At 37.8% G+C, this 22,398-nt stretch overlaps 1 protein-coding gene across 1 annotated transcript in view; it reads right to left on the reverse strand.

Moving 5' to 3' along the window:
* Window positions 1-17,890, reverse strand: part of LOC101901489 (homeobox protein unc-42) — a 34,015-nt gene extending 16,125 nt beyond the window's left edge. The window contains exons 1-3 of the mRNA XM_011296661.3: window positions 16,707-17,890; window positions 8,527-8,705; window positions 4,783-4,890 (exon numbers count right to left, since the gene is read on the reverse strand). Of these exons, the coding sequence (XP_011294963.3) occupies window positions 4,783-4,890; window positions 8,527-8,705; window positions 16,707-17,097 (678 nt within the window). The 5' untranslated portion in view covers window positions 17,098-17,890. The remainder of the gene's footprint in view (window positions 1-4,782; window positions 4,891-8,526; window positions 8,706-16,706) is intronic.
* Between the last annotated feature and the right edge of the window lie 4,508 nt (window positions 17,891-22,398).

A 22,398-nucleotide genomic window follows, 5' to 3' on the forward strand; every position in this document is an offset into this window, starting at 1 on the left:
AGAGGACAATTGTATTGCAATTTTCCTTTTCTTGTTGTGGCTTTTACGCTTCAATGAGGATGTCATTTGGTTTGGGTGTGGAATTGCAATGTCAAAAACTAGGAATATACATCTGTTTGAAAAAGGACGAGCCGACACTATGTATGTAGAACAGGGGGCTTTGAAATCAATTGAACAAGTTGTGATATCTTATCACAGAACAGTGGTTAGAAGATCGAAATATTTAGTAAATGTGTTGGCATAGTGGTTTTCTATCATATTAGTATGAAGGGCATATTAAGTCCGTCTTTCCATTTGTAACTCATCAAAATAATAATTATAGACCTAACAAAGTATATATATTCTTGATCAGCGTAAAATTCTCCCTCCCGTTTGCCCGTCTGTTGTAATCATGCTAGAGGCAAAGCGAATAAAGATAAGAAGCTTAAATTTTGCGCAGACCAGTCTTTTGTCTACAGGCAGGGCAAGTTCGAAGATGGGCTATATCGGCCCATGGTATCGTATAGCCTCCATATTATGGTACTACCGATGTTCGGTATTTTGATGATTGTAGCAAAATTGTTCAAGGAAATTGAATTGTCTACAAATCCATACCAGAAGTTCTTTCTAAGCACTTTGCCCCCCTGAAAGAGAAAGTCCATATAGGTCCACGACATTGTATAGCCCACATACAACTGTACTCCCCGATATTTAATATTTTGACGATTTTAGGGACATTATTAACCGGAATGGTTTCAAATTTCGTATTTATGACAGAAAATTGTACGTCTTCGTATAGCCTCCATATAACGGTACCTCCCACTATTCGGTATTTTAATGATTTAAGCGACATTATTCACCGGAGTTGTTTCAAATTTCGTATTTAGAGTGCGTAATGGGCACTACAGCCTATGACAGAAAATTGTCTATGCAGGTCCAGGCTTTCGTATAGGCCCCATATATCGGTATCTCCATATATTCGGTATTTTGATGTTTTTTGCTACATTATTCACTGGAGTTGTTTCACATTTCGTATTTGAAGTTCCTAATAGGTACTACAGTCTGTGACAGAAAATTGTCTATGCAGGCCCAGGTTTCCTTATAGGCCCCATATGTCAGTAACTCCCCATATTCGGTATTTTGACGATTTTAGGGTACAATACCCACCGAAATTGTTTGAGATTTCGTATTTGCACGTATCAAGCCTTATCGAAATAACGGTTTTAGACCCTAGGTCTCTTTGGAACAAATCCGTTTCCGGACATTTGAAGTCGATTTAGCGATGTCCGTCCGTCCGTCGGTCTGGCTGGCTGGTGCGCACGATAACTCTCTAATAGTAGAGTATCCGAGTAGTAGTAGAGTATCCGATTTGATCCAAACTTGGTACATCGTAATTTTATAGTTAAACTTAGATCGAGTTCGGAGATGGACAATATCGGTCCATCCTTGTGGTATCTCCTCCACAAAATGTCGAAATTTTCATAGAAAATAATTTACCGCATAGGAAGAAAACGTATAATCTGATTTTGTTCAAACTTTGCAAATCCTAATATTTGCATCAGTGCTAGAAATGGAATATATCGGCCCTTTCCAACAAAGGGTCAAAATTTTGAATATTCATGAAGTCTCATATACCACAAAATTAACATCCGATTCCATTCAGACTTGGCGCATCGCAATATTTCCTTCAACACAAGATCTGTTATAAAGATGGTAGAGATCGAACCGTTTTTCTTGTACCTCTTCCACATTAGGTTCAAGATTTTTAAGAACAAAACGCTCAAAGAAAGCGAAATAAGCCAACTCTCTTCAAATCTCACGCATGCAAACATTTTTGCTAAAGCAAGATCCTGGTACCTCAATTACAAAGGGTCACAATGTTCAATCCATATATCTGTCATAACTTGCGAAACAAGTTGGCGATTCTTTACAATTTTCTATATCTAAATATTTCTCTTAACCAGAATTGAAATGAAAAAGTATGAAATGGTCCGCTATATCTGTTAGCTCAAGCATATTTCCATATTTTCCAAAAAATTGTACATATCTCATATAAAGTGAAGGAAGTAGCCGATATAGTCCAAATCTGACACATTGCAATATTTATATCAGTCTTAGGTCAAATACGAATTGGTCAATATTGGTCAACTGCTTCGCAACCACGACAAATTAAGGGTCAGCAGTTTCAGTAATAATATTTCAATTTCTTTCGGCAAAACCGACTGATACTATTTTACTTGTTCTTTTCCGAAGATACTAGACGATGACTTGAACCTCCAAAGCTGCTATCAGACGATAAAGCGTTTACATACAGGGTAATATGAAACAAAATGCAACCAACTTCAGACAGCTGTCATTTCCAAGTCACTCGTCCGACAGCTGTTAAATTTATTCCAGTGACAGCTCATTACATTGTTTACATGCATACAAGAGCACAAGCGTTAGAGCACTCCAGTATTTAAATGTGAAAAAATCTTTTGTGTCTCGTACCATCGCTCGTTACCGTGGTAGCGTAGACCGCCGTCAAGAAAGTGAACAGAAGAAAACAGCAACATCCGCAGAAATGGTTCGAAAAGTAAAGAAGCGACTTGATCGAAGCACGCGTCACAGTGGCCGAAAATGGCTCGTGAGCTGAACATATCGCAATATTCCATTCGGCAAATATTGAAAAAATGAGCTCGGGGTAAAGCCATTGCAATTCCAAAAAATGCAAGAACTTACACCGCAACAGAAAGAAAATAGTCTCAAAAGAGCTAAAGAGTTGCTTCGCTTAGCCGAAAGTGGTGAACTGCCGAATTTGGTTTTCTCCGATGAAAAAACGTTCGTTGTCCAGCAGTTTGTAGACAAACAAAATGCCAAAGAGGTCAGCTGAAAATGTGCACTTTCGGTTGCCCACCAGAACTGAAGCGCCGGCCATGGTGTTGGAATGGGCCGCCATAACAGCCGATGGTCGCTCTCCGCTCGTATTAATCGACCGTGGCATCAGAATAAATGCCGAATATTATCGCGAAAAAAAATTCTGGAGGGTGTACTAAAGCCTTGGGCACGCAAAGATTCTGGCCGCAGACTTTGGACATTCCAACAGGACACAACACCATCGTACTCAGCACGCGTCACCCAACAATGGTTACAAAATGAGGTTCCTCGCTTCATTTCCAGCGCACAAAGTCCACCAAAATCTCTGGATACCAATTCGTTGGACTCTTGTGTCTGGAGTATTTTGGAAAGCAAGGTTGGCACTAAAAAATACCAAAGTTTCGATTACCTCAAGCAAGGGTTTCACCGGGAATGGGCCAAAATACCGCAGAGCAACATTTGGGCAGCGTGTGACGGTTTCATTGGTTGTTTGAAGGCCATAATTCGTGCCAAAGGTGACCAATTCGAACAAATCTAAACTTATTCTAAAATTTGATGCTATTTCCGACATTTTTTATGGCGTTTGATTTTGTTGCAGTTTTTTATCTTACCCTATATGTTTCTCACTTTTATTATCCATGTGTATTTCTGTTTGTATGTCAAAATTGTCATTTTACATATGACTCATAATTCTCGTTATTACACACATGCACATGTTTTTTTTTTTCATTTGGTTACATTGTGATTATATTGTATTTTATAAAAAAATTATAATACTTTATAAGTGACTAGGTCCACGGAAATGTCGTCCATGGATCACACGATGTGTGCAACTTCTATACATAGAAAATTTGATACTAGATATGTAAAAAACATATGGTCTGATAGAGCCTTGAAATTTTTTTCTATGTGTTCCCACCTTTAATGGTTTTTATTTTCCAAAATTGTAGTACCTTCCTAGTTTTGCTTACATTGTCAGATGACATTATGGCACTCAAACCACTGTCTCCCTACAAACTGCATATATAACACAAAGGAGATGTATTCCTATTTGCTGTCATTTGTCATTTCTGTCTGTAATTGTACACCGCAAAAGCCAACCGATAAACTAGTCCTAGAAAAAAAAAAACATAACCATCATCCTCAACAACAATCTCCCCTCTAATCCGAAACGTTAGAGCTGCGGGGATAGAGAGGGCAAAGAGCAGCACAATGCCATTCCATCTCATTTGCAGAGGTGGTGTGGTGGTGGTGCTATTGGTGTTGCCCCAGTGTTGAGTGCTCGCTTCTAATCTGACAATAAGTATGTGACGACAAAGTTGGCTTATTTGTCGCCAAAGTATGTTTGAATTTCAGATAAAACTATAAATTAATTACCGACTGCAAAGGGACTTTTAACATGAGCAACCCACTGCCAGGACACCACCTCCCCCGTCGGACTGAATTGAATGGGCATTGCAAAAGAAAAAAAAAAGAGAAAGAGAAAAGCACAACAAGATACTGCAGCAGTACTCGGGGAAAACGCACACATGAAAGCCAAGTGAATGCTGGAATTGTTTTCTTTTTTTTTGTAAAAAAAGGAATGCCAGAGGGGATTCCAGCACCACCAACACCACCATGACCACCCTTGGGACTGATAAAAGTCGATTAGGAATTGTTTGTATTGTTTTGTTTTTGCTGCTGTTACTGCTGATGCTGCGGAATACTAAAGAAGTATTTAGTTTCCATTGTTGTTGACAAATGCACTTTACAGCGACACCCCTTTGCCATGCCTCGACAAAACAAGGCTCGTTTGTTAATCGGTTACAGTTCACCCATCATTAGCAAGGAATCTGATATTTTGTTGAATGTGACCATTTGTTGGACTTTTTTTTTTTTTAAATTGCTACGATTTTTATTCCTTCAGCTCAAATGCTGGAAAATTGAAAAAAGGATGTTTTGACTTACTTGTATTCTTGCCTCATTCAATTTTGTCGTTCTCGCCAATTCCTCTCGGCAATAGATGTCGGGATAATGCGATTTGGCAAAAGCTGCTTCTAATTCGGCTAATTGTTCCTGAAATTTAAAAAGAGAAGAGAAAAATGATGAAATAGTTATGTTATAATGTGAAGTAAGGCTAAAACAAAATGGTTAGTTGACTTTAATATGGCATATTGACATAAAATTTGGTAATGAGCTGGTTTTGATGGAGGACTTTTTAAAAGAAAAGAAGTAAAATAGTATCAGTCGGTTTTCCGACAGATATATATCCCCAGCCTTGAGTTATGATTATTAAAACTGTTAAACCTTTATTGGGGGCAGTTACGAAGCCGGTGGACAATATTGACCAATTCGTATCTGACCTAAGACTGATATAAATATTACAATATGGCAGATTTGGACCACATCGACTACTCCGTATACTTTATATGAGATATATGCAAATTTTTGGAAAATGTGGGAATATGCGCAAGGTAACAGATATAGCGGACCGAAGTATTTCATGTTCATACTTCATCGAATACAGATATAAATATTGGTATGGGCAAAATGACAGGAAAATCAAACAGTTATATCGAATTTTATGCGAAATCATAAATTCCATATTCGTCTCAGGTTTCTGGTTAAGAGAAATATTTAGATAGCAATTTGTAAAGAATCGCCGACTTGTTTCGCAAATTATGACAGATATAAGTATTAGAAATTGTGACTATTTGTGGGTGAGGTACCAAAAGGGGTTTGCAGACATCTATCATCTTCACAACATATCTTGTGTTGTATGTGTGAAATTTGAAAAGAGTTGGATGCTTACTTCGCTCTCTATGCGTTTTGTTTTTCAAAAATCTTGAACCCTATGCGAAGGAGGTACCAGAAGAAAAGGTCCGATCTGCGCCATATTTATAATAGATCTTGTGCTGATGAAAACATTAAGATGTACCAAGTCTGAGTGGAATCGGATTTTAATTTCCCGTTTTATGAGCTTCATGGATATTCAAAATGTTGACCCTTTGTGGGGAAGGTACCAGAAGAAGTGGTCTGATATATTCCATCTTCACACTAGACCTTGGATTAATAAAAATATTGGGATTTTATGATCGTTGTTGTTATTCAAAACGTTGACCTTTGTGGGGGAGGTACCAGAAGGAATGGTCCGATTTCTACGATCTTCATAACAGATCTTGTGTTGATGGAAATATTCAGATGTGCCAAGTTTTATTAGCTTCATTTGACTCTTTGTGGGGGAGATATCAGAAGGAGTGGACCTATATACCCCAGCATCACACCAGACCTTGGATTAATAAAAATATTGCGATGTGTGTAATTTGAAAAGAACCGGGTGCTTATTTCGGATTTTATGATCATTTTGGTTATTCAAAACTTTGGCCCTTTGTGGGGTAGGTGCCGGAAGAAATGGTCAGAAGGAATTACATGTTTTATGAGCTTCATAGATATTCAAAATTTTGACCCTTTGTGGTGGAGGTACCAGAAGGAGTGGACCGATATATTCCATCTTCACACTAGACCTTCGGTTTATAAAGAATGTGATGTGTGTAATTTGAAGATAATCGGTATTGCCCATCTCCGAACTTGATCTAAGTATCAAGTATGGATCAAATCGAATACACCCTTCGAAAGTTCTGCACCAGCCAGACAGACGGGTGGACGGACGGTCATTGCTAGATTGACTCTAAATGAGCTAAAATGGATTTGGTCCAAAGAGACCTAGGGTCTAAATCCGTTGTTTCGACTAAGCACGCTTTGGTCGTATCAAATGATATACAGGGTGAGATGAAAAACCTGCAACCATCTTCAGACTGCTGTCATTTCTAAGGCACTCGTCCGACACCTGTTAAAATTATTCCAGTGACAGCTCATTGTATTGTTTACAAGCGTACAAAAGCATTTTGGTGAGAATTTTCCAGAAAAAAAGTTATTCGTGATGGAATTCAAGCGTGATAGTGGGATTTATTTACATTTTTGGCTGGAAAACCACAAGTGGCTATCGTTAGAGCACTCCGGCATTTAAATGTGAATAACTCTTTTGTCTCTCGTACCATCGCTCGTTACCGTGATACTGGTAGCGTAGCCCGACGTCAAGAAAGTGGACGGAAGAAAACAGCAACATCAGCAGAAATGGCTCGACAAGTAAAGAAGCGACTTCATCGAAACCCGCGTCGCTGTGGCTGAAAAATGGCTCGTGAGCTGAACATATCGCAATATTCCATTCGGCAAATATTGAAAAATGAGCTCGGGGAAAAGTCAAAAAGTGCAAGGACTCACACCGCAACAGAAAGAAAATAGACTCATAAGAGCTAAAGAGTAGCTTCGAATTGCTTGGCCGAAAGTGCTGAACTGCCAAATTTTGGTTTTTTCTGAAGAGAAAATATTCGTTGTCCAGCAGTTTGTAAACAAACAAAATGATCGTGTTTACTTGCCAAAGAGGTCAGCTGAAAATGTGCACCTTCGGTTGGCCACCAGAAGTCAAGCGCCGGACATGGTGATGGTGTGGGCCGCCCGCCATAACAGCCGATGGTCGCTCTCCGCTCGTATTAATTGACCGTGGCATCAGAATAAATGCCAAATATTATCGCGAAAATATTCTGGAGGTTGTATTAAAGCCTTGGGCACGCAAGCATTTTGGCCGCAGACCTTGGACATTCCAATAGGACTCAGTAACATCGCATTCAGCACGCCCCAACCCAAGAGTGGTTACAAAATGGGGTTCTTCGCTTCATTTCCAGCGCACAATGGCCACCAAAATATTCGGAATCTAATCCTTTGGACTATTGTGTCTGGAGTATTTTGGAAAGCAAGAATGGCATTAAATACCAAAGTGTCGATCACCTCAAGCAAGCGCTTCGCCGGGAACGGGCCAAAATACCGCACAGCAACATTCGGTCAGCGTGTGACGGTTTCATTGGCCATTTGAAGACCATAATTCGTGCCAAAGGTGACCAATTCGAACAAAAGAAAACTTTTTCTAAAATTTGATGCTATTTCTGACATTTTTTGCTCACTCTCACCCTGTATACAAAATGTTGACATATTAATGTCCGCCGGTGTTGATACATCTACCTGTATTTTCTGCCATGCTTGGAATGCTATTGCGGAAATTTAAGGAAAAATTTCTAGATTTTTTTTAAATAAGACAGGTTTAGAAAATTAAGTCTTCGGCTGTCTTTTTCATAAAAGAATAAATGTGTTCGGTTGACTCAGTTTCATTTCGGTACTGATTTAAAGAAATATTTTTTGAGGTCTAAAATGGTTTCCAAGATGGTTTTTTTTTAAATATTTTTACAATTACTAACGGTTGGATATTTTAAATATCGTTGGGTGTTTTCCGTTGAAGTTGGATCTTTTATTTTTTTCCAAGACCTATTTTCTCTTCCTTTAAATTTAATCCGTTAATAATTTAAATAGCTTATCTATATTCCTCACACATTTCACATGTCTCCTACTTCAATTACACGATCCATGCAAAATACCCACGCACACACAATCACCTGTACATGTATACACGGAAAACTTAAGGCACACATATCGCCCTGATAGTTATTTAGGGAATCTAAGTTGACGGAAGTTTTCTACACTTCTCAAGTCAGATGTCGATTTCAAAACTCATATGCTCTGTACGTGGCCACATGTGCGGCATGCATCCAGCCAAGAGTTGAAGTGACGTGACGTCATTTAGTTATTAACAAAAGTACTGACCTGTGTGAATGTCGTTCGATGTCTTCGTCTCGCTGGCGTTGGACATGATGCTGTGGTTGGAGTATGGCCGGCATGGTGACTTAACGATGATAGACCACTTCCTGGTGATGTTATGCCGCTGGAAACGGATGAAAGGCCCGTGCTTGGTTCAGGTTTCAGTTTCTTAAAAGCACCTTCCGCTGCGGCACACATGCAAAGAGAGAGAGAGAGGCAAACATACATATGCATGAATATTTATACATGATAAGAAATTAGGCAAATTAGGTTGAGAGAGGGGGGGAGAGAGAGAGAGTTGAAATGTAATTATGGGAATGTGAGGATGGATGATGATATTCAGTTGGAAAATTTCCGAATATATTAAATAAAAGTGAAATTTGCCATAACCTTATCACGGTGTACCGTCGAAGTAGCATTTCCATAACTACTTTCAGGGTATTTAACAACATAACCGTGTTATTCAATATCCTTACCTTGTTGACTCGGTCTCACCTAAATGTATTTAAACAAACTTATTATTCATTCATTCGGCATTTAAGAGTCACCTTCAAGCGGCGACTGACCCTGCATTAATTACAACATCAAAACACGCAAAAAATCGGGACACATTATGAATAATTAGGACTAACCAACCTCAATGGCGGCCACAAGATTGGCAAGGGAATGCCGGGAATGGGCTCTTCATGTTCGCCACTGGTCTTCGGCGAATTCACTATTTAATATTTTTGCTACGCAGGCAGCCAAAGTGGCATCATTTGTTTGTTATACTTATTTTTGGCAGGATATCTACTTCTTCTTCTGCTTTCTTTTCTTCTCCATATTTTCGTCTGGAACATGAACGAACAAAAACAACAGCAACAGACTTGTCCTGCGCACAGGTTAAAATGTGCCTTGTCAAGATGGTGTTGGCATGAATGAAAAGCATAAAAATTGACTGCTGACAGAACTAGCAGACAGACAGATGGACGGACGAACGGACAGACAGACACTCAATTTGCACTTAGATCTTTGGTGGCTCGTGTAGGTCACATTTGGGATAATTTATGCAAATATTTTCATTAATCGAGGTAACATTTTTATTCCAATTAAAATTCAGGATTTTAACCTTGATTTTGTCAGCTGGCATTTTGCAATAACGAGAAAATTATTTTTGGGAATTTTTCCATAAACGAGGACATTTATGATATTCTAAGGAATTTGTTTGCCATTAGAAGTAGAAAGAGTTTTAAAAATAGTCGTACTTTTTGAGGAAAAAAATATATAGACAAGAATTGTTAAATGCTATATTGGGCGCCACTTTTGTGTATTCGACATTAAAAGCATTTAAACCTAAATGTGATAATATTTAGAAAATGTTAAAATGTCAGTGAGGTACCAGATATAGTCGATCGAAGTATTCCATTTTTATACTCCATCTAATACAGAAAGAAATATCGGTATGGGCAAAATTATAAGAAAATCGAACATTTATATCCAATTTTTTACGAAATGATAAATTCCATATTCATCTCAGGTTTCTGGTTGAGAGAAATATTTAGATATAGCAAATTGTAAAGAATCGCTGATAAAAATATTAAAAATTGTGACACTTTTAGGGTGAGGTACAGGAAGCGGTTCGCAGTTATATATCATCTTCAAAACAGATCTTCCGTTAGCAAAAATGTTTGTATGAATGAAATTTGAAGAGAGCTGGATACTTATTTCGGTTTTTTTAACGTTTTGTTTTTCAAAAATTTTGAACCCTATGTGGAGGAGGAACGAAAAGAAATGGTGCGATCTCTACCATCTTTACAACAGATCTGGTGTTGTCGGAAATATTGAGGTGAACCAAGTCTGAATGGAATCGGATGTTAATTTAGCGTTTTATAAGTTTAATGGATATTGAAAATTGTGACCCTTTGTGGTGGAGGTACCAGAAGGAGTGGACCGATATATCTCATTTTCACAGCAGATCTTTTGTTAGTAGAAGTATTGAGATGTTTGAAATTTGAAGAGAATCAGATGCTTATTTCTCGTTTTACGATATTCGTGGATATTCCAAATTCTAACCCTTTGTGGGAAGGTACCAGAAGGAGTGGACCGAAATATCCCATCTTCATATCAGATCTAGTTTTAGTAGAAATAATGGGATGTGTGAAATATATAGAGAACCGGATGCTTATTTCGGATTCTATAATCTATAATGGTTTTGGTTATTCAAAATTTTGACCCTTTGTGGGGTAGGTACCAACGGGAATGGACCGATATGTTCCATCTTCACACCAGACCTTGGATTAATATAATAATTATTCAAAATTTTGACACTTGATGGAGTAAGTCGATATTGTTGATTTTCGCACATGACCTATCACTGATGCAAATATTAGGATTTGCAAAGTTGGAACAAAATCGGATTATCTTTTCTCTCTGTGTCCTAGTTTATATGCTCTTTTCAATGAATTGTTTTTTGAACTAGTTCGTTAGCAAACTATGGAACATTAATACATACGTTGGGCGCCATTACAATGAATTAGTTTTATTCGGTGTATAAGACTTTTTCAAAAACGGTTGAAACTTCTACAGTAACTTGCTTTAACTATGTTACATGTTTGCATTTCTTTTTGTTATTTGTTATCACAATTTTGGTGAAAGTGCTGAACGCATAACTTTGATAGAACAAATAAGAAAAAAAAACTATTCAAAATATGTTAATAGATTATTTTTTTGAAAGCGGAACTTTGTCATTTGTAATTCGAGAATTCCATTTGTAATTCGTATATTTAAAATCGTATTTTAAAATTCGAAATAATTCATTTTTAATTTGAATTTTTCATTTTTTGGATTATTCCATTTGAATTATTTACATGTAATTGGAATTCTTTTATTTGTTATTGCAAAAAGCAGATATGAAACCAATTCAAAAAATGTTACCGATTTTATTCGAATTTCAAGTGGAGTAATTGAAATTACAAATGGAATAATTCGAATTTTAAATAAGATAATTGGAATTTACAAATATAAAAAACTAATTTCAAATTAAATAATTCGAAATTAAAATGGAATGTTACGAATTACAAAAAGAATTCTCGAATATGAAATAAAATGTTTCGAGCTATATCTGACAATGTTGTAGAATTAAATATAAAACCAGAGATTCAATTTTATTTTTTTGGCAAGAAGGGGATAGTGTGGAGAGACAGATGAACTATGGAGTCAGCCCTGGTGTCTAGTCGGAAGAAGCAAACATATGTAGATCCACAAAGCTATCTAAAGACTGCAGTATTTTCCAGGGAGATAATGGTCATAAAACCAGATTCAATGGAAATTGTTGTCGACAGTCAAACTGCGCTCCTAGTATTGAATTCAAATATTGTCACATCAAAGCTAGGAAAAGAAAGTAAAGAAGAACCTGCTCGGCTAGGTCGTCTAACCATAATAGTTATAACTTGGAACCCAGGTCATAAGGTCCTTTGATAAAGAAAAGGCGAACTAACTAGCTTCCAAAGCCGGCTGTAGCTAAAGGTGATATCTTCAAATACTATCTTTCACAAGCAGAGCTCAGATTGGACAAGACTGACACTTGTAAAATATCAAAATTTGCATAGCCACATTACAACTTTAAACATACAAAGTTCCTGATTAGCCCAAGACTAATGCGGTGCTAACCGGTCACTGGCAACGAAAATTAATAATTCTAGGATCTTCTGAGGTTTCTCTATTTATTAGGCTGCATATAATTACCAACGCACTAATATAATATAATCGAAATAGCAATTCTTATCACAGTGGTGTGGTTTTAAAAATAATAACATGCCTTTGTGTTGCACCACGACCTCAACATTTTGACAAAAAATAATTAAATGGTTTCTTAAGTGATCTGTCTCTATTTAGCGAAACAAGTTTTCTACAATTTTCGGTAGTGTGGAATTTGAAAATGGCGAGCAACGATGATGTTCGTGGAAGTTTCTATGCAATTGGGCGCCACAAGGCGGGTAAACTTGTACTTTAACGCCCAGGAGTGTTCGAAACAGTATTCTTAACTTATTTATTTGAAAGGTAACTCCCATATGGATTCCTTTAAGGATCTCGAAGGCCATGGGGTGACCGGGCATTGAGTACTTGTCATACGAAAGCCCTCAGTGCAATTATGAATATTCTACTATATGCATTGAAGGAAATGTAATGCATATATATAAACCGGTAAGACTGAGCCTACAGAATCTCACAAAATATATAACAACTATCTCAGACGACTGAATTTCCAAAAATAACTTTGATCAGTCTTTTGATGTAACTTTTCAACATCAAACTGAATCAAACCATTGTAGAATTAAGAATGCCAAATCAAGCAATCACAATTTTTTTCAAAAATGTTAATTTGACATCATCTCATTTATTTTTATAAATCCATTGTATATACACAAATCGGAGATGGGAACCTGTTTTCTACTCAGTGATATTTGACAAGGTAAATTATAGAAAATGCAGAACTGTATATAATTATTTGAATTGAGTTTTACTTCTTAATTCTACCATGAATGAAACTCTATGGAGATATTTGTCGACAGATCTTCCGGTATAAAAATAACACATTACTTGTAAAGAAAATATTATTTCTTGTCGGAAAGAAAAAGAAGGCGGGCTAGACAGATTTGAATTTTCTTTTAACAAACTACAGAAAACGTCCGTCGTAACTATATTAGCATCCTAACTTGAATAACTTCTCAGTTGTGGTTTTCCCCACTGTTTCTAATGCCTTTGATATGAAATTGGGCGCCACTTCTAACTTATATTTCTCACAAATATTCCCTTAATAATTTCTGAATACTTCTTTGTTAGACGAATTATTCCCAATTAGGTTCGAACCAATTTTAAGCTTTGGTTGTATCGAACAAAGATTTTACACACAATTTCGGAGACGATAGTATGATAACTACCGGGCGGCAATTGAAGGGCAATTTCTACGGAACAATGATCATCTAGTTTTTTATAATAATATAGAAATCAGATATGTAGATACGAATTAATTTTGAGTGCTGGTTGGACCAAACTAACTCATGAAGTCTTCGCAAGGCAAAGTTTGGGAAATATCATAAAGGGATGCCAGAGCCTCACTCGAATCCTGCTGTCGTTTTTTCTTATAATTTGACATTAGTATGCCTAGCCATGATGGCAAGCTGTTTATTACTGACACATTAAGTAAGAAAGTAATTTGAAGGTTCGAATCAATTTGAAATTCACTGGGGATAGATCAAACATAAATGTTCCCCACAATTCCAGAGGTCATTGATATGTTACTGGGCGCAAAATTTCAATATTCAGCAGGTGTTGTACTAAACCAAAAAAAGACACCGTTGGGAGCCACTTTTCATATATATCTGCACGAATATGATTGCCTCAATCAATGCTTCTCATTATTACCAAAGATCTGGCGCCACTTCCCGTTGAAATATTGGAGTCAGTTTTTAACTCGAATTTCCATTAAACAAAAAACGTTCCCCAAGCTTTCTATACAATTGCGTGCACTTTTCACGTTCAAATATTATATCATTAATATTAATTTCTAAAACTAAAAATGTCCGCACAATTTTAGAGGCTAAACAGTTGGGCGCCACTTAAAAGGTGATTTCCGGGGAAATATTATTATCGAATACAATAATATATAAGTCACAAGGTGATAGGAAGTTTCGAATCAATTATACACTGAGGATAGGCCAAAAAATGTTACCACAATTCCAGAGGCCATTAATATACAATTGGGCGCCACATTTCAGAGACTATGGAACTAATTTTAAGCAGTGGTTGTACAAAACAAAATGGGTTTCCCAAAGTTTCCAAGTACTCCCTATACACATGGGATCCACTTACAGGTACACTCCGCACAATTATGATTATGATTGTATATAATTGTGTGCAATTTTTCACGTTCAAATGTTATCTTCATTTTAATTTCTGAATCCTCCCTTACCACAACTTTAGAGAAATTTTCCATTGGGCGCCACCTAAAGCGTAATTTCTATGAACATTTTATTATTGAATATATTTCTTAGTCATTTCCGATAAATAATATAATAGATAATTATCAGCTGTGGTGACGCCAAACTAAAAAATTTCCCTATAATTCCAGACGCTAAACAGTTGGGCGCCACTTGAAAGGTGATTTCCGGGGAAATATTATTATCGAATAATTCGATAATAAATAAGTCCGAAAGTGATAAGAAGAAGTTTCGAATCAATTATTCACTGAGAATATGCCAAACAAAAATGTTCTCCACATTTCCAGCGGCCATTGATATACAATTGGGCTCCACATTTGCGAGACTATCAAACCAATTTTCAGTAGTGGTTGTACCAAACAAAAAAGTTTTCCCAAAATTTCAAATGTACTTCCAATACAGTTGGGCGCTACTTTTTATGTATATTAGCACGAACATGTTTACCTCAATCTTTTGTGACTGCTTTCCAATTACCAAAGTTCGTCCACCACTTTCCGTTGAAATATTGGAGTCAGTTTTACAAAAAAAAAGGCCTAGGCTTTCTATATATTGTGCAAATGTTATTTTCATATTAATTTCTGAATCCTTTTACAATTGGACGCCATCTAAAGCGTGATTTCAATGAAAATTCTATAATTGAATATATTTCTGAATCATTTTCAATATATAATATAAAGGGTAGAACCAATTATCAGAATACCAAACAAAGACTTTTTCCCAAGATTTCAATGGCACTTCGTATGAAGATGAGCGCCACTTATCGGGCGCCACTTATATGAAGTCGAGGGAGTTTCACATGATTTTCACCTTGACGGCTCCAACCATTGCACCCGGGTCGTGATACAATGCGCCCATTCAAGACTACCCAGCGTACTCTTAGAGAGTGATAGCCCTCCACAGGTCTATTCCGCAGGCACCAATTCGAAAATCTGATCCTTAGTGATTCAGTTGTCATTGCATCAAACAAAAATGCTTCCATCAACTTCCATAAGGTAAACCATAAAGTATTCTTATATGATTCGTACCAGAATTCTTTCTAATAAATGGTAAATAGGATCAATTTAATTTCTTGACAATTGCATTAAGTTTTCCTATGCTATTGGGCTACCCATAGTTTTCTTAGAGGGTGATAGCCCCCCAAAGATTTCTAGGTACCAATTCGAAAATCAGATCCCTAATGATACAGAGGATTCTATCAGTATTCAGCTGTTGTTGTATCAAACAAAATAAAAATGCTTTCGTCAATTTTAAAAACGTCACTTAGTTAAATTCAAGATGTTCACATGGAGAGTTCATGGAAATACTGTTATTGAATTCATTTCACAATCTTTTCTAATAAATGGTACATAGGATCAATTCAAAGTTTTTCTATGATATTGGGCGCTACCCGCCGGGTAAATATTTACTCGTGCGCCCTGGAAAGTTGGAAGGAGTATTTTAGTTTTATTTTTCTTTTTTGGAGAGTATCCTAACTACAAGAGATGAGTGAAACTGGTTAAATAAGCTTAGAATTCCACTTTGATTTCGGGTCAGAAGATAGCTTAAAAAAACAATGGAAGTTTTGTGGGTGCGAGAGATAAATTCGAAATGATAATTTCTCTAAGTTTTCTCGCGTCTATCGTACTAGGTTTATACTTATATTTTCATATTAAGGAGCCCTTGAGATCCACCAACCCATATAGTAACCTATTTAATTTACCTAAAACTGAATTGTCAACTGTGAGACCAGCATTTGCTAATTGCTCTCCATTCTCTCATTTAACACCTTTTTTGCCGTCATTGTCACGCAAAACAATTAAGTGTCAAATGTCAACAAACAATTGACTCATCAAAACACATAAAACGACAAAAGTCATACAAATATTGGCACTCGCCATAATCCTTGAAGCGTGTGCCCACTTTATTATGGATAAACAAACAAACACACAGACTCACACGCACACGCTTCTATGGGAGCATTGAAGGGAAGGCATATGTTTTTCGGGATAAAGAGAGTTAACCACAAAAGAAAAGCAAGAAGAGAATGCAAACTATTGTAATTAGATGCCTGAACGGATTAACAGCCTTCCAGGGGAGCATTTAGAAGCTGATGCTGGGATTAAAAACCATTCAGAAGCCGATGGTCATTTTGGCAAATTCCACGTGGACAAATGAAAGGATTAAAAGAATAAATGAATGAATTAAGTTTGAGGATAGAGGCATAATTACCAGATATCGTGTGGTCCGACAGCCTTGTTGGCGGCGTATGAGCGGGTGTGTGATGATGCGACGACGAATCAATGCCAGGTGTGGGTAATCCGGAATACAATGAACTAAAATCCTCCGGAGTACTGCTGCACTTCCGCTGATGATTGAGGGGATTCTTGTCAATGGAGGTGGTGGCGGCGGGCGAGCGGCTGTCTTGTACCGAAGAGCTTAGTCCCAGAAGGCGATTTTCGTGTGAGGAACCAATGCCCATTAGGCGATTATCTTGAAAGGACATGAACTTGGTGTCCTGGGGCACACCGCCACCATGTTGCATGCTGGCGGCATGATCCTCCAGCAGACCCTGTTGCAGGCCCAAAAGGCCACCGACTAGATTCGGTCGTAGCTCATCCATGGTGAGTTTTCCCTGGCCACAGCCTCCGGCGGCAGCGGCGGCCGAAAAATTCAATTGTCGACTAAAGATGGCAGGGAAGATGTTAAATTGCTGGGAATCGGCCGAGGATTGGGGACTGAGACCCAGGGAAGTGGGTGCTATGTGCGGCAGGGAGGGAGCACTCAGTGAGGTTGCAACGGGTGGTACCGACGACGAGGAGTGGGTATCCTGGGTGGGATGGATACCGGCTGTTGCAGGTGAACTGTTGCCGGCTCCCGGCGGATTACCGCTACCGTTGGTGGCAATGGAGGGGTTCAGCGAACCCAGAGATGTGGGATTATTTGAGGCCGCTGCACTGGAGTGCAATTGTTGTTGTTGCTGTTGATTGGATTGTATGGAAGGTGATGGTGTGGTTTGATGTTGTTGCTGCTGTTGTTGTTGTTGCTGCTGCTGTTGTTGGTGATGTTGTTGTAATGCGTGATGGGTATTCAAGAGGGAGTGATGCGACTGATGGGCCGCCGTATGGGCCGCTAGACCGTGCAACGGTGCCGACGCTGAGGCGGACAAATGATTTGTGGCCGCCGCTGTTGGATGGCTGTTGTTGTTATTGCCGACGACTCCACCACCAGAACCCGGGCCGCCGGCACAATTTTGTTGTTTGAAATCCAATTTGTGGCCGGCGTAAAATCTCGAATCGATATACGTTTTGAAAAAGTCACCAGGATAATCCAATGGGAAGTATTTGACACTGTCCGCGTTGAGGTCGTTAATAGCTGAGGTTAGGTGATGCGGTGTGGGAGATTTCGTTGTAGCGATTTATGTGTTGGCTGTTTGGAAGGATAAAATCTGGGTTTTTTTCAACACACTATTTTTTTGATTCAGACACTTATTTTATTTTAAAATTTTTCTTTTTTTTTTGGAATATTTTCACTTTTCTTGGCTTGAATAATTAGTTTTGTTTTTTTTTTCCACGATTTCGAGTGGAGTTTACGTTGGCACTTTCTAATGTTTACAAAAATAATAGAAAATTTAATTTCCGTTCAATGCACGTATCCAGCGAACGACCGAGACCAAGTTTTGAAACTCCGTTACGGATTTTGGTTTTTTTGTTTTCTTTGGCAAATCGGAATTAACTGCGACGCGTGTCAATGAATCGGTCCACAGAAAAGAAAACAAACACGATTTCAAGGTGCATAGAAATGGGACTACTTGGCAGGATAACTTGACTTGACTTCAATACACTTGGCTTGACTTGGCTGGGCTTGGCTGCTGGTGAGTTAATTTTAATCAAGGAAAACTCCAACAACAATAATAAATACGATGACACCGACGACTGTTTGGCGAATAATGAAATTTGCGTTTTTCATTTAACTCGATCCAGCGTCAACTAATGATGATAGACTGCGGCAAAGGAATATTCGGAATAGTACCAAGGCGCACAGAGACACACACATACACACACGCACACATAGAAAGTTACAGAAAACATACATACACAAAGTTCAACATATGCCAACTTCGGACGTGGCCCAAACGATGGCAATGGCGATGGCAACGACAATGTCTGTCTGCTGTGGAAAATTGTTTTCGGGGAGGGGAGCAAAAAACCAAAACGAGATGCCCGGCTACGTCAACGTCTGCGTGTCCCCGTGGCAGAGGATTGCAGATTCTATTCTCCCGCAATACTGGGTTAAACTTTGAGTTTGGCCACGAAACTTTAAAATGCAACGTTTAAAATCTAAAATAATTTAATTAATTTTCCCTTTTTAAAAGGCGCAAAAGAAATAACAAAGACTTCGCAATAATCGAGGAAAAACGTGAGTTTTGATAAGCTACGTCTGTCCTCGTTGTCGACGCGTTCGATCTGATTTGAAATGATATGCAGGCCAAGAGTAGAGCATGATATAAAACATAACCAAATTAAGGATCATGAAAACCAACGTCTCAGCGAAAACTTTGATGTCGACGTTGACAGAGACAGTGGCGGCGGCAGTGGCAGTGGCAGAGAATGTTAACGGTTTTTTTCTAACTAATGTGGTGGCGACGGTGGTGGTGGCAACAGAACGACGACCGGATTTGCTTATGGTTATTATCATCATTTCATTTCGTTAGGTTTTGTTTAAAGCGGAAGGGAGGAAAGGTGGTGGAAGAAGGTGGGTGGGAGGGAAAAGAGGGGAGATGTATTCGATGGCATCTTCAGCATCCCTTGCAAACACAAGGATGTTTTATTTTCATGCCACAGAAAAAAACGAGACAAAAACACTAAACAACCCCCCATTTGAAACAAACGAGCGGTTACCAAGTAATCGGTTTTATCAACTTCGTTTGCTGTTTCTTTCACACGCATTCGCCACTGCAATGAATTCAATTGCTCTTTCGTTCTCACACAAAGCACACATCAAGTGATTTAATTTTTCTCTCTCTCTTGCACACACACCATACATTCTCCATAAACTGTGAAAAAACTCTTGAGGAGTAAAAGAGAACATGCCATGCCTAACTGTTCTCCATACAATGTGTGAGTGTGTGTCCCTGTTTATTTGCGTTTTGTTTTACTGCTACTGGACGGGCTTTATTACAATAACAACTTTGTTTGCACAGTTAAAATGTATGTTTGTGTGTGCGTGTTTGTTGTTGCTGCCGCACACTTGTCTCTCTGCTAGAAAGCATGACCAAAACAAATGATTGATTTCTCTGGTTTTTTTATGGTTCTTCAACATTATTATTGTCGTTTTTTTTCTCCCTCAGTCATACAAAGTAGGTGCTTGTGTGTGTGGTAAACAGTGTTGCCGTCGCCTGATTTTATTGGGCATTAAATTGTCAATGAATTCATTGAATAGTAAAGATTTAATAGGATTATATTTCTTGGTTTTAGAGTCAGGGCCTTTTTCCTGAATCTGACGGCGGCGTCTTTTTATATTCAAAATCAAATTGAAGTTATTTAGGGGATTTTTCCGTATTTTATTTGAGTGGATCTAGCTATGTGTCCGAGTACAATTAATGACCGTTTGGCACAACATTTTGCAAGCCACTTTTGAGGTATACTGCACATCAATATTAGTTTTTTGCCGACTGAGGTTCGAATTGATTATCAGCTTAAATGTTTTCAACAACTTCTGCTTCCGAAGTACATTCAGCATAAATGTTATTACCTCAGTTATTTTAAATCCTTCCATATCATCCGAATCATCCCAATTTAATGTAAAATAGTCTCGAACCCATTTTTAGATTTTCGGACTCATTTGAGAGATCTTTGCTGTGACATCGATCGTCAGTTGAAGGCTTTATCGGCTGCGTTTTTGTATCATTCCAAAAAAAGAAATATTGTCTAACAAGTAAAAAAGTAGCTAAGTTTCGGGTCAAAATATAGAAGGATTGTGCAATTAGGTTATATGAAAACGTTGACTTTACAGTCAATTATCTGTCAGAGAAGTGGTGCCAGTTACGAGATCCAAACACCAACCTTCGGATAATTCTGTTACTAAATGTAGCGAAATTCCTCGAAATATCGAATAGTGGGAAGCATCGTTATGTGTGGGCTACACGAAGACGTGCATTTGTAGGGCAATGTTTTTTCACAGCCAGCTGGGCCCAATGCGAATTTGAATTTCGATATTGAAATAATTCTGGTGTTTAAAAAATTGTCAAAACACCAAATATAAGTGCAGTTATATGGGAGTTATATGAAGATGTGGACCTGTAAGGTAATTTTCTATCATCAGTGTTGTACCCGTTACAAGCTCCAAATACCAAATTTGAAACAATTGCAGAGAAAAGTTTAACACAAATCATCAACATACCGAATATCTGAAGGTACAGTTATGTGGGGACTATACCAAATTTCTGACATAAATAGACGGTTCTATGCAAGGACGTTTCCTACATACTGGGAACACAGACTGCCAATTTACAGCAAATCCGGCTTAAAATTATTCAAACTCATTTTTAGTATTGATTGTATCTAATGAAGATTTCGGAGATCTGTATTATATTTAGAGATCATTACTATATCATCAGGCGCCAATTGAAGGGCGATTATCGTGAAAATATTATTGTAGAGATTATTTATCCTTAATTCATCTGTTCCCAGATTCTTACTGGGTATTCTATCGCCACTAGCCAGGTACATTTTGTACAAAGATTATTAACTAATCGATTTTCAGATCCTTCCTCAATGCTATCTATATTCAAATCAATTTTTGGTGGTTTCCGCTTTCAACAACTTCAGAGACCTAAACTACCTTATTGGGCGCCATTTAGGTGGCAAATTCCCCTTGTTATTTTAAAATCCGCCATCGAAATATTATTAACGGATGCATTTCTGAACCCTTCCCTATACCTAAATAGCGCGTAGAACATAGGTCCAACCAAAATAGTCGCATTGTCGATTTTGATGGCGATATCGATATTTTTAGGAAAAGTACAAAATTTTACTAAATTTGGCATTGAGTGAATGTATAGAAGTGGAATCCCGAAATTTGATATAGATGTCACTGTTGGTGTCTGGAATTGGGATATGGAGTTGGTTTTGGAAATGTGTAGATAAATGTACCAAAAGTACAGAAAGCTACTATATTTGGTATTGGGCGAAGGGATAGAGATAAAATTTAGAAAGGTTATATTAAGATTACTGATGCGATCTATGTTTAGGTTTGGCGGCGGTTTGGAAATTTATCCGATATTTGTACGAAAAGTACTAAATAGTACTAAATTTGGTATTGGATGAAGCGATAGAGCCGGAATTCTCAAATTGGATATAAATGCCCGCCTTGGTACCTGTGATTGACATATGGAGTTGGTTTTGAAAAGATGTACTATAGTTGTTTTAAAAGTACTAAGTGGTACTAAAATTGTTATTGGGTGAAAGGATGGAGCTGGTATCCCGAAATTCGATATTGAGGTCTTTGTTGGTATCTGGGATGGAGATCTGGAGGTGGTTTCGAAATGTGTACTATGTATGTACGCGAAGTACTAAATGAATCCTCAAATTAGATATTGATGTCTCCGTTGGCATCTGGAATTGAGATTTTGGAAATATGTACTATAATTGTACGAAAAATACTAAATGGTGCTGAAATCTTGAAATTTGGTATAGATGTCATTATTGGTGTCTGGTGAGGTATTAATTTTGGATCACTGTTGTCTAAGATGGAGATGCGGATTGTTTTGCATATGTGTAGCTAATGCTACTAAATTTAGTAATTGGTTAAGGAATGGAGGTAATGTTGAGGTCACTCTTGGAATCTAGGGTTTACATATGGAGACGTCGAAATAGTTATGAACAGAAAAATTGGATGTGGGTCCATTGTGCAATGGTTTTAC

This window comes from Musca domestica, unplaced genomic scaffold, assembly GCF_030504385.1.
Source record: "Musca domestica strain aabys unplaced genomic scaffold, Musca_domestica.polishedcontigs.V.1.1 22, whole genome shotgun sequence".
Lineage (NCBI taxonomy): Eukaryota > Metazoa > Arthropoda > Insecta > Diptera > Muscidae > Musca > Musca domestica.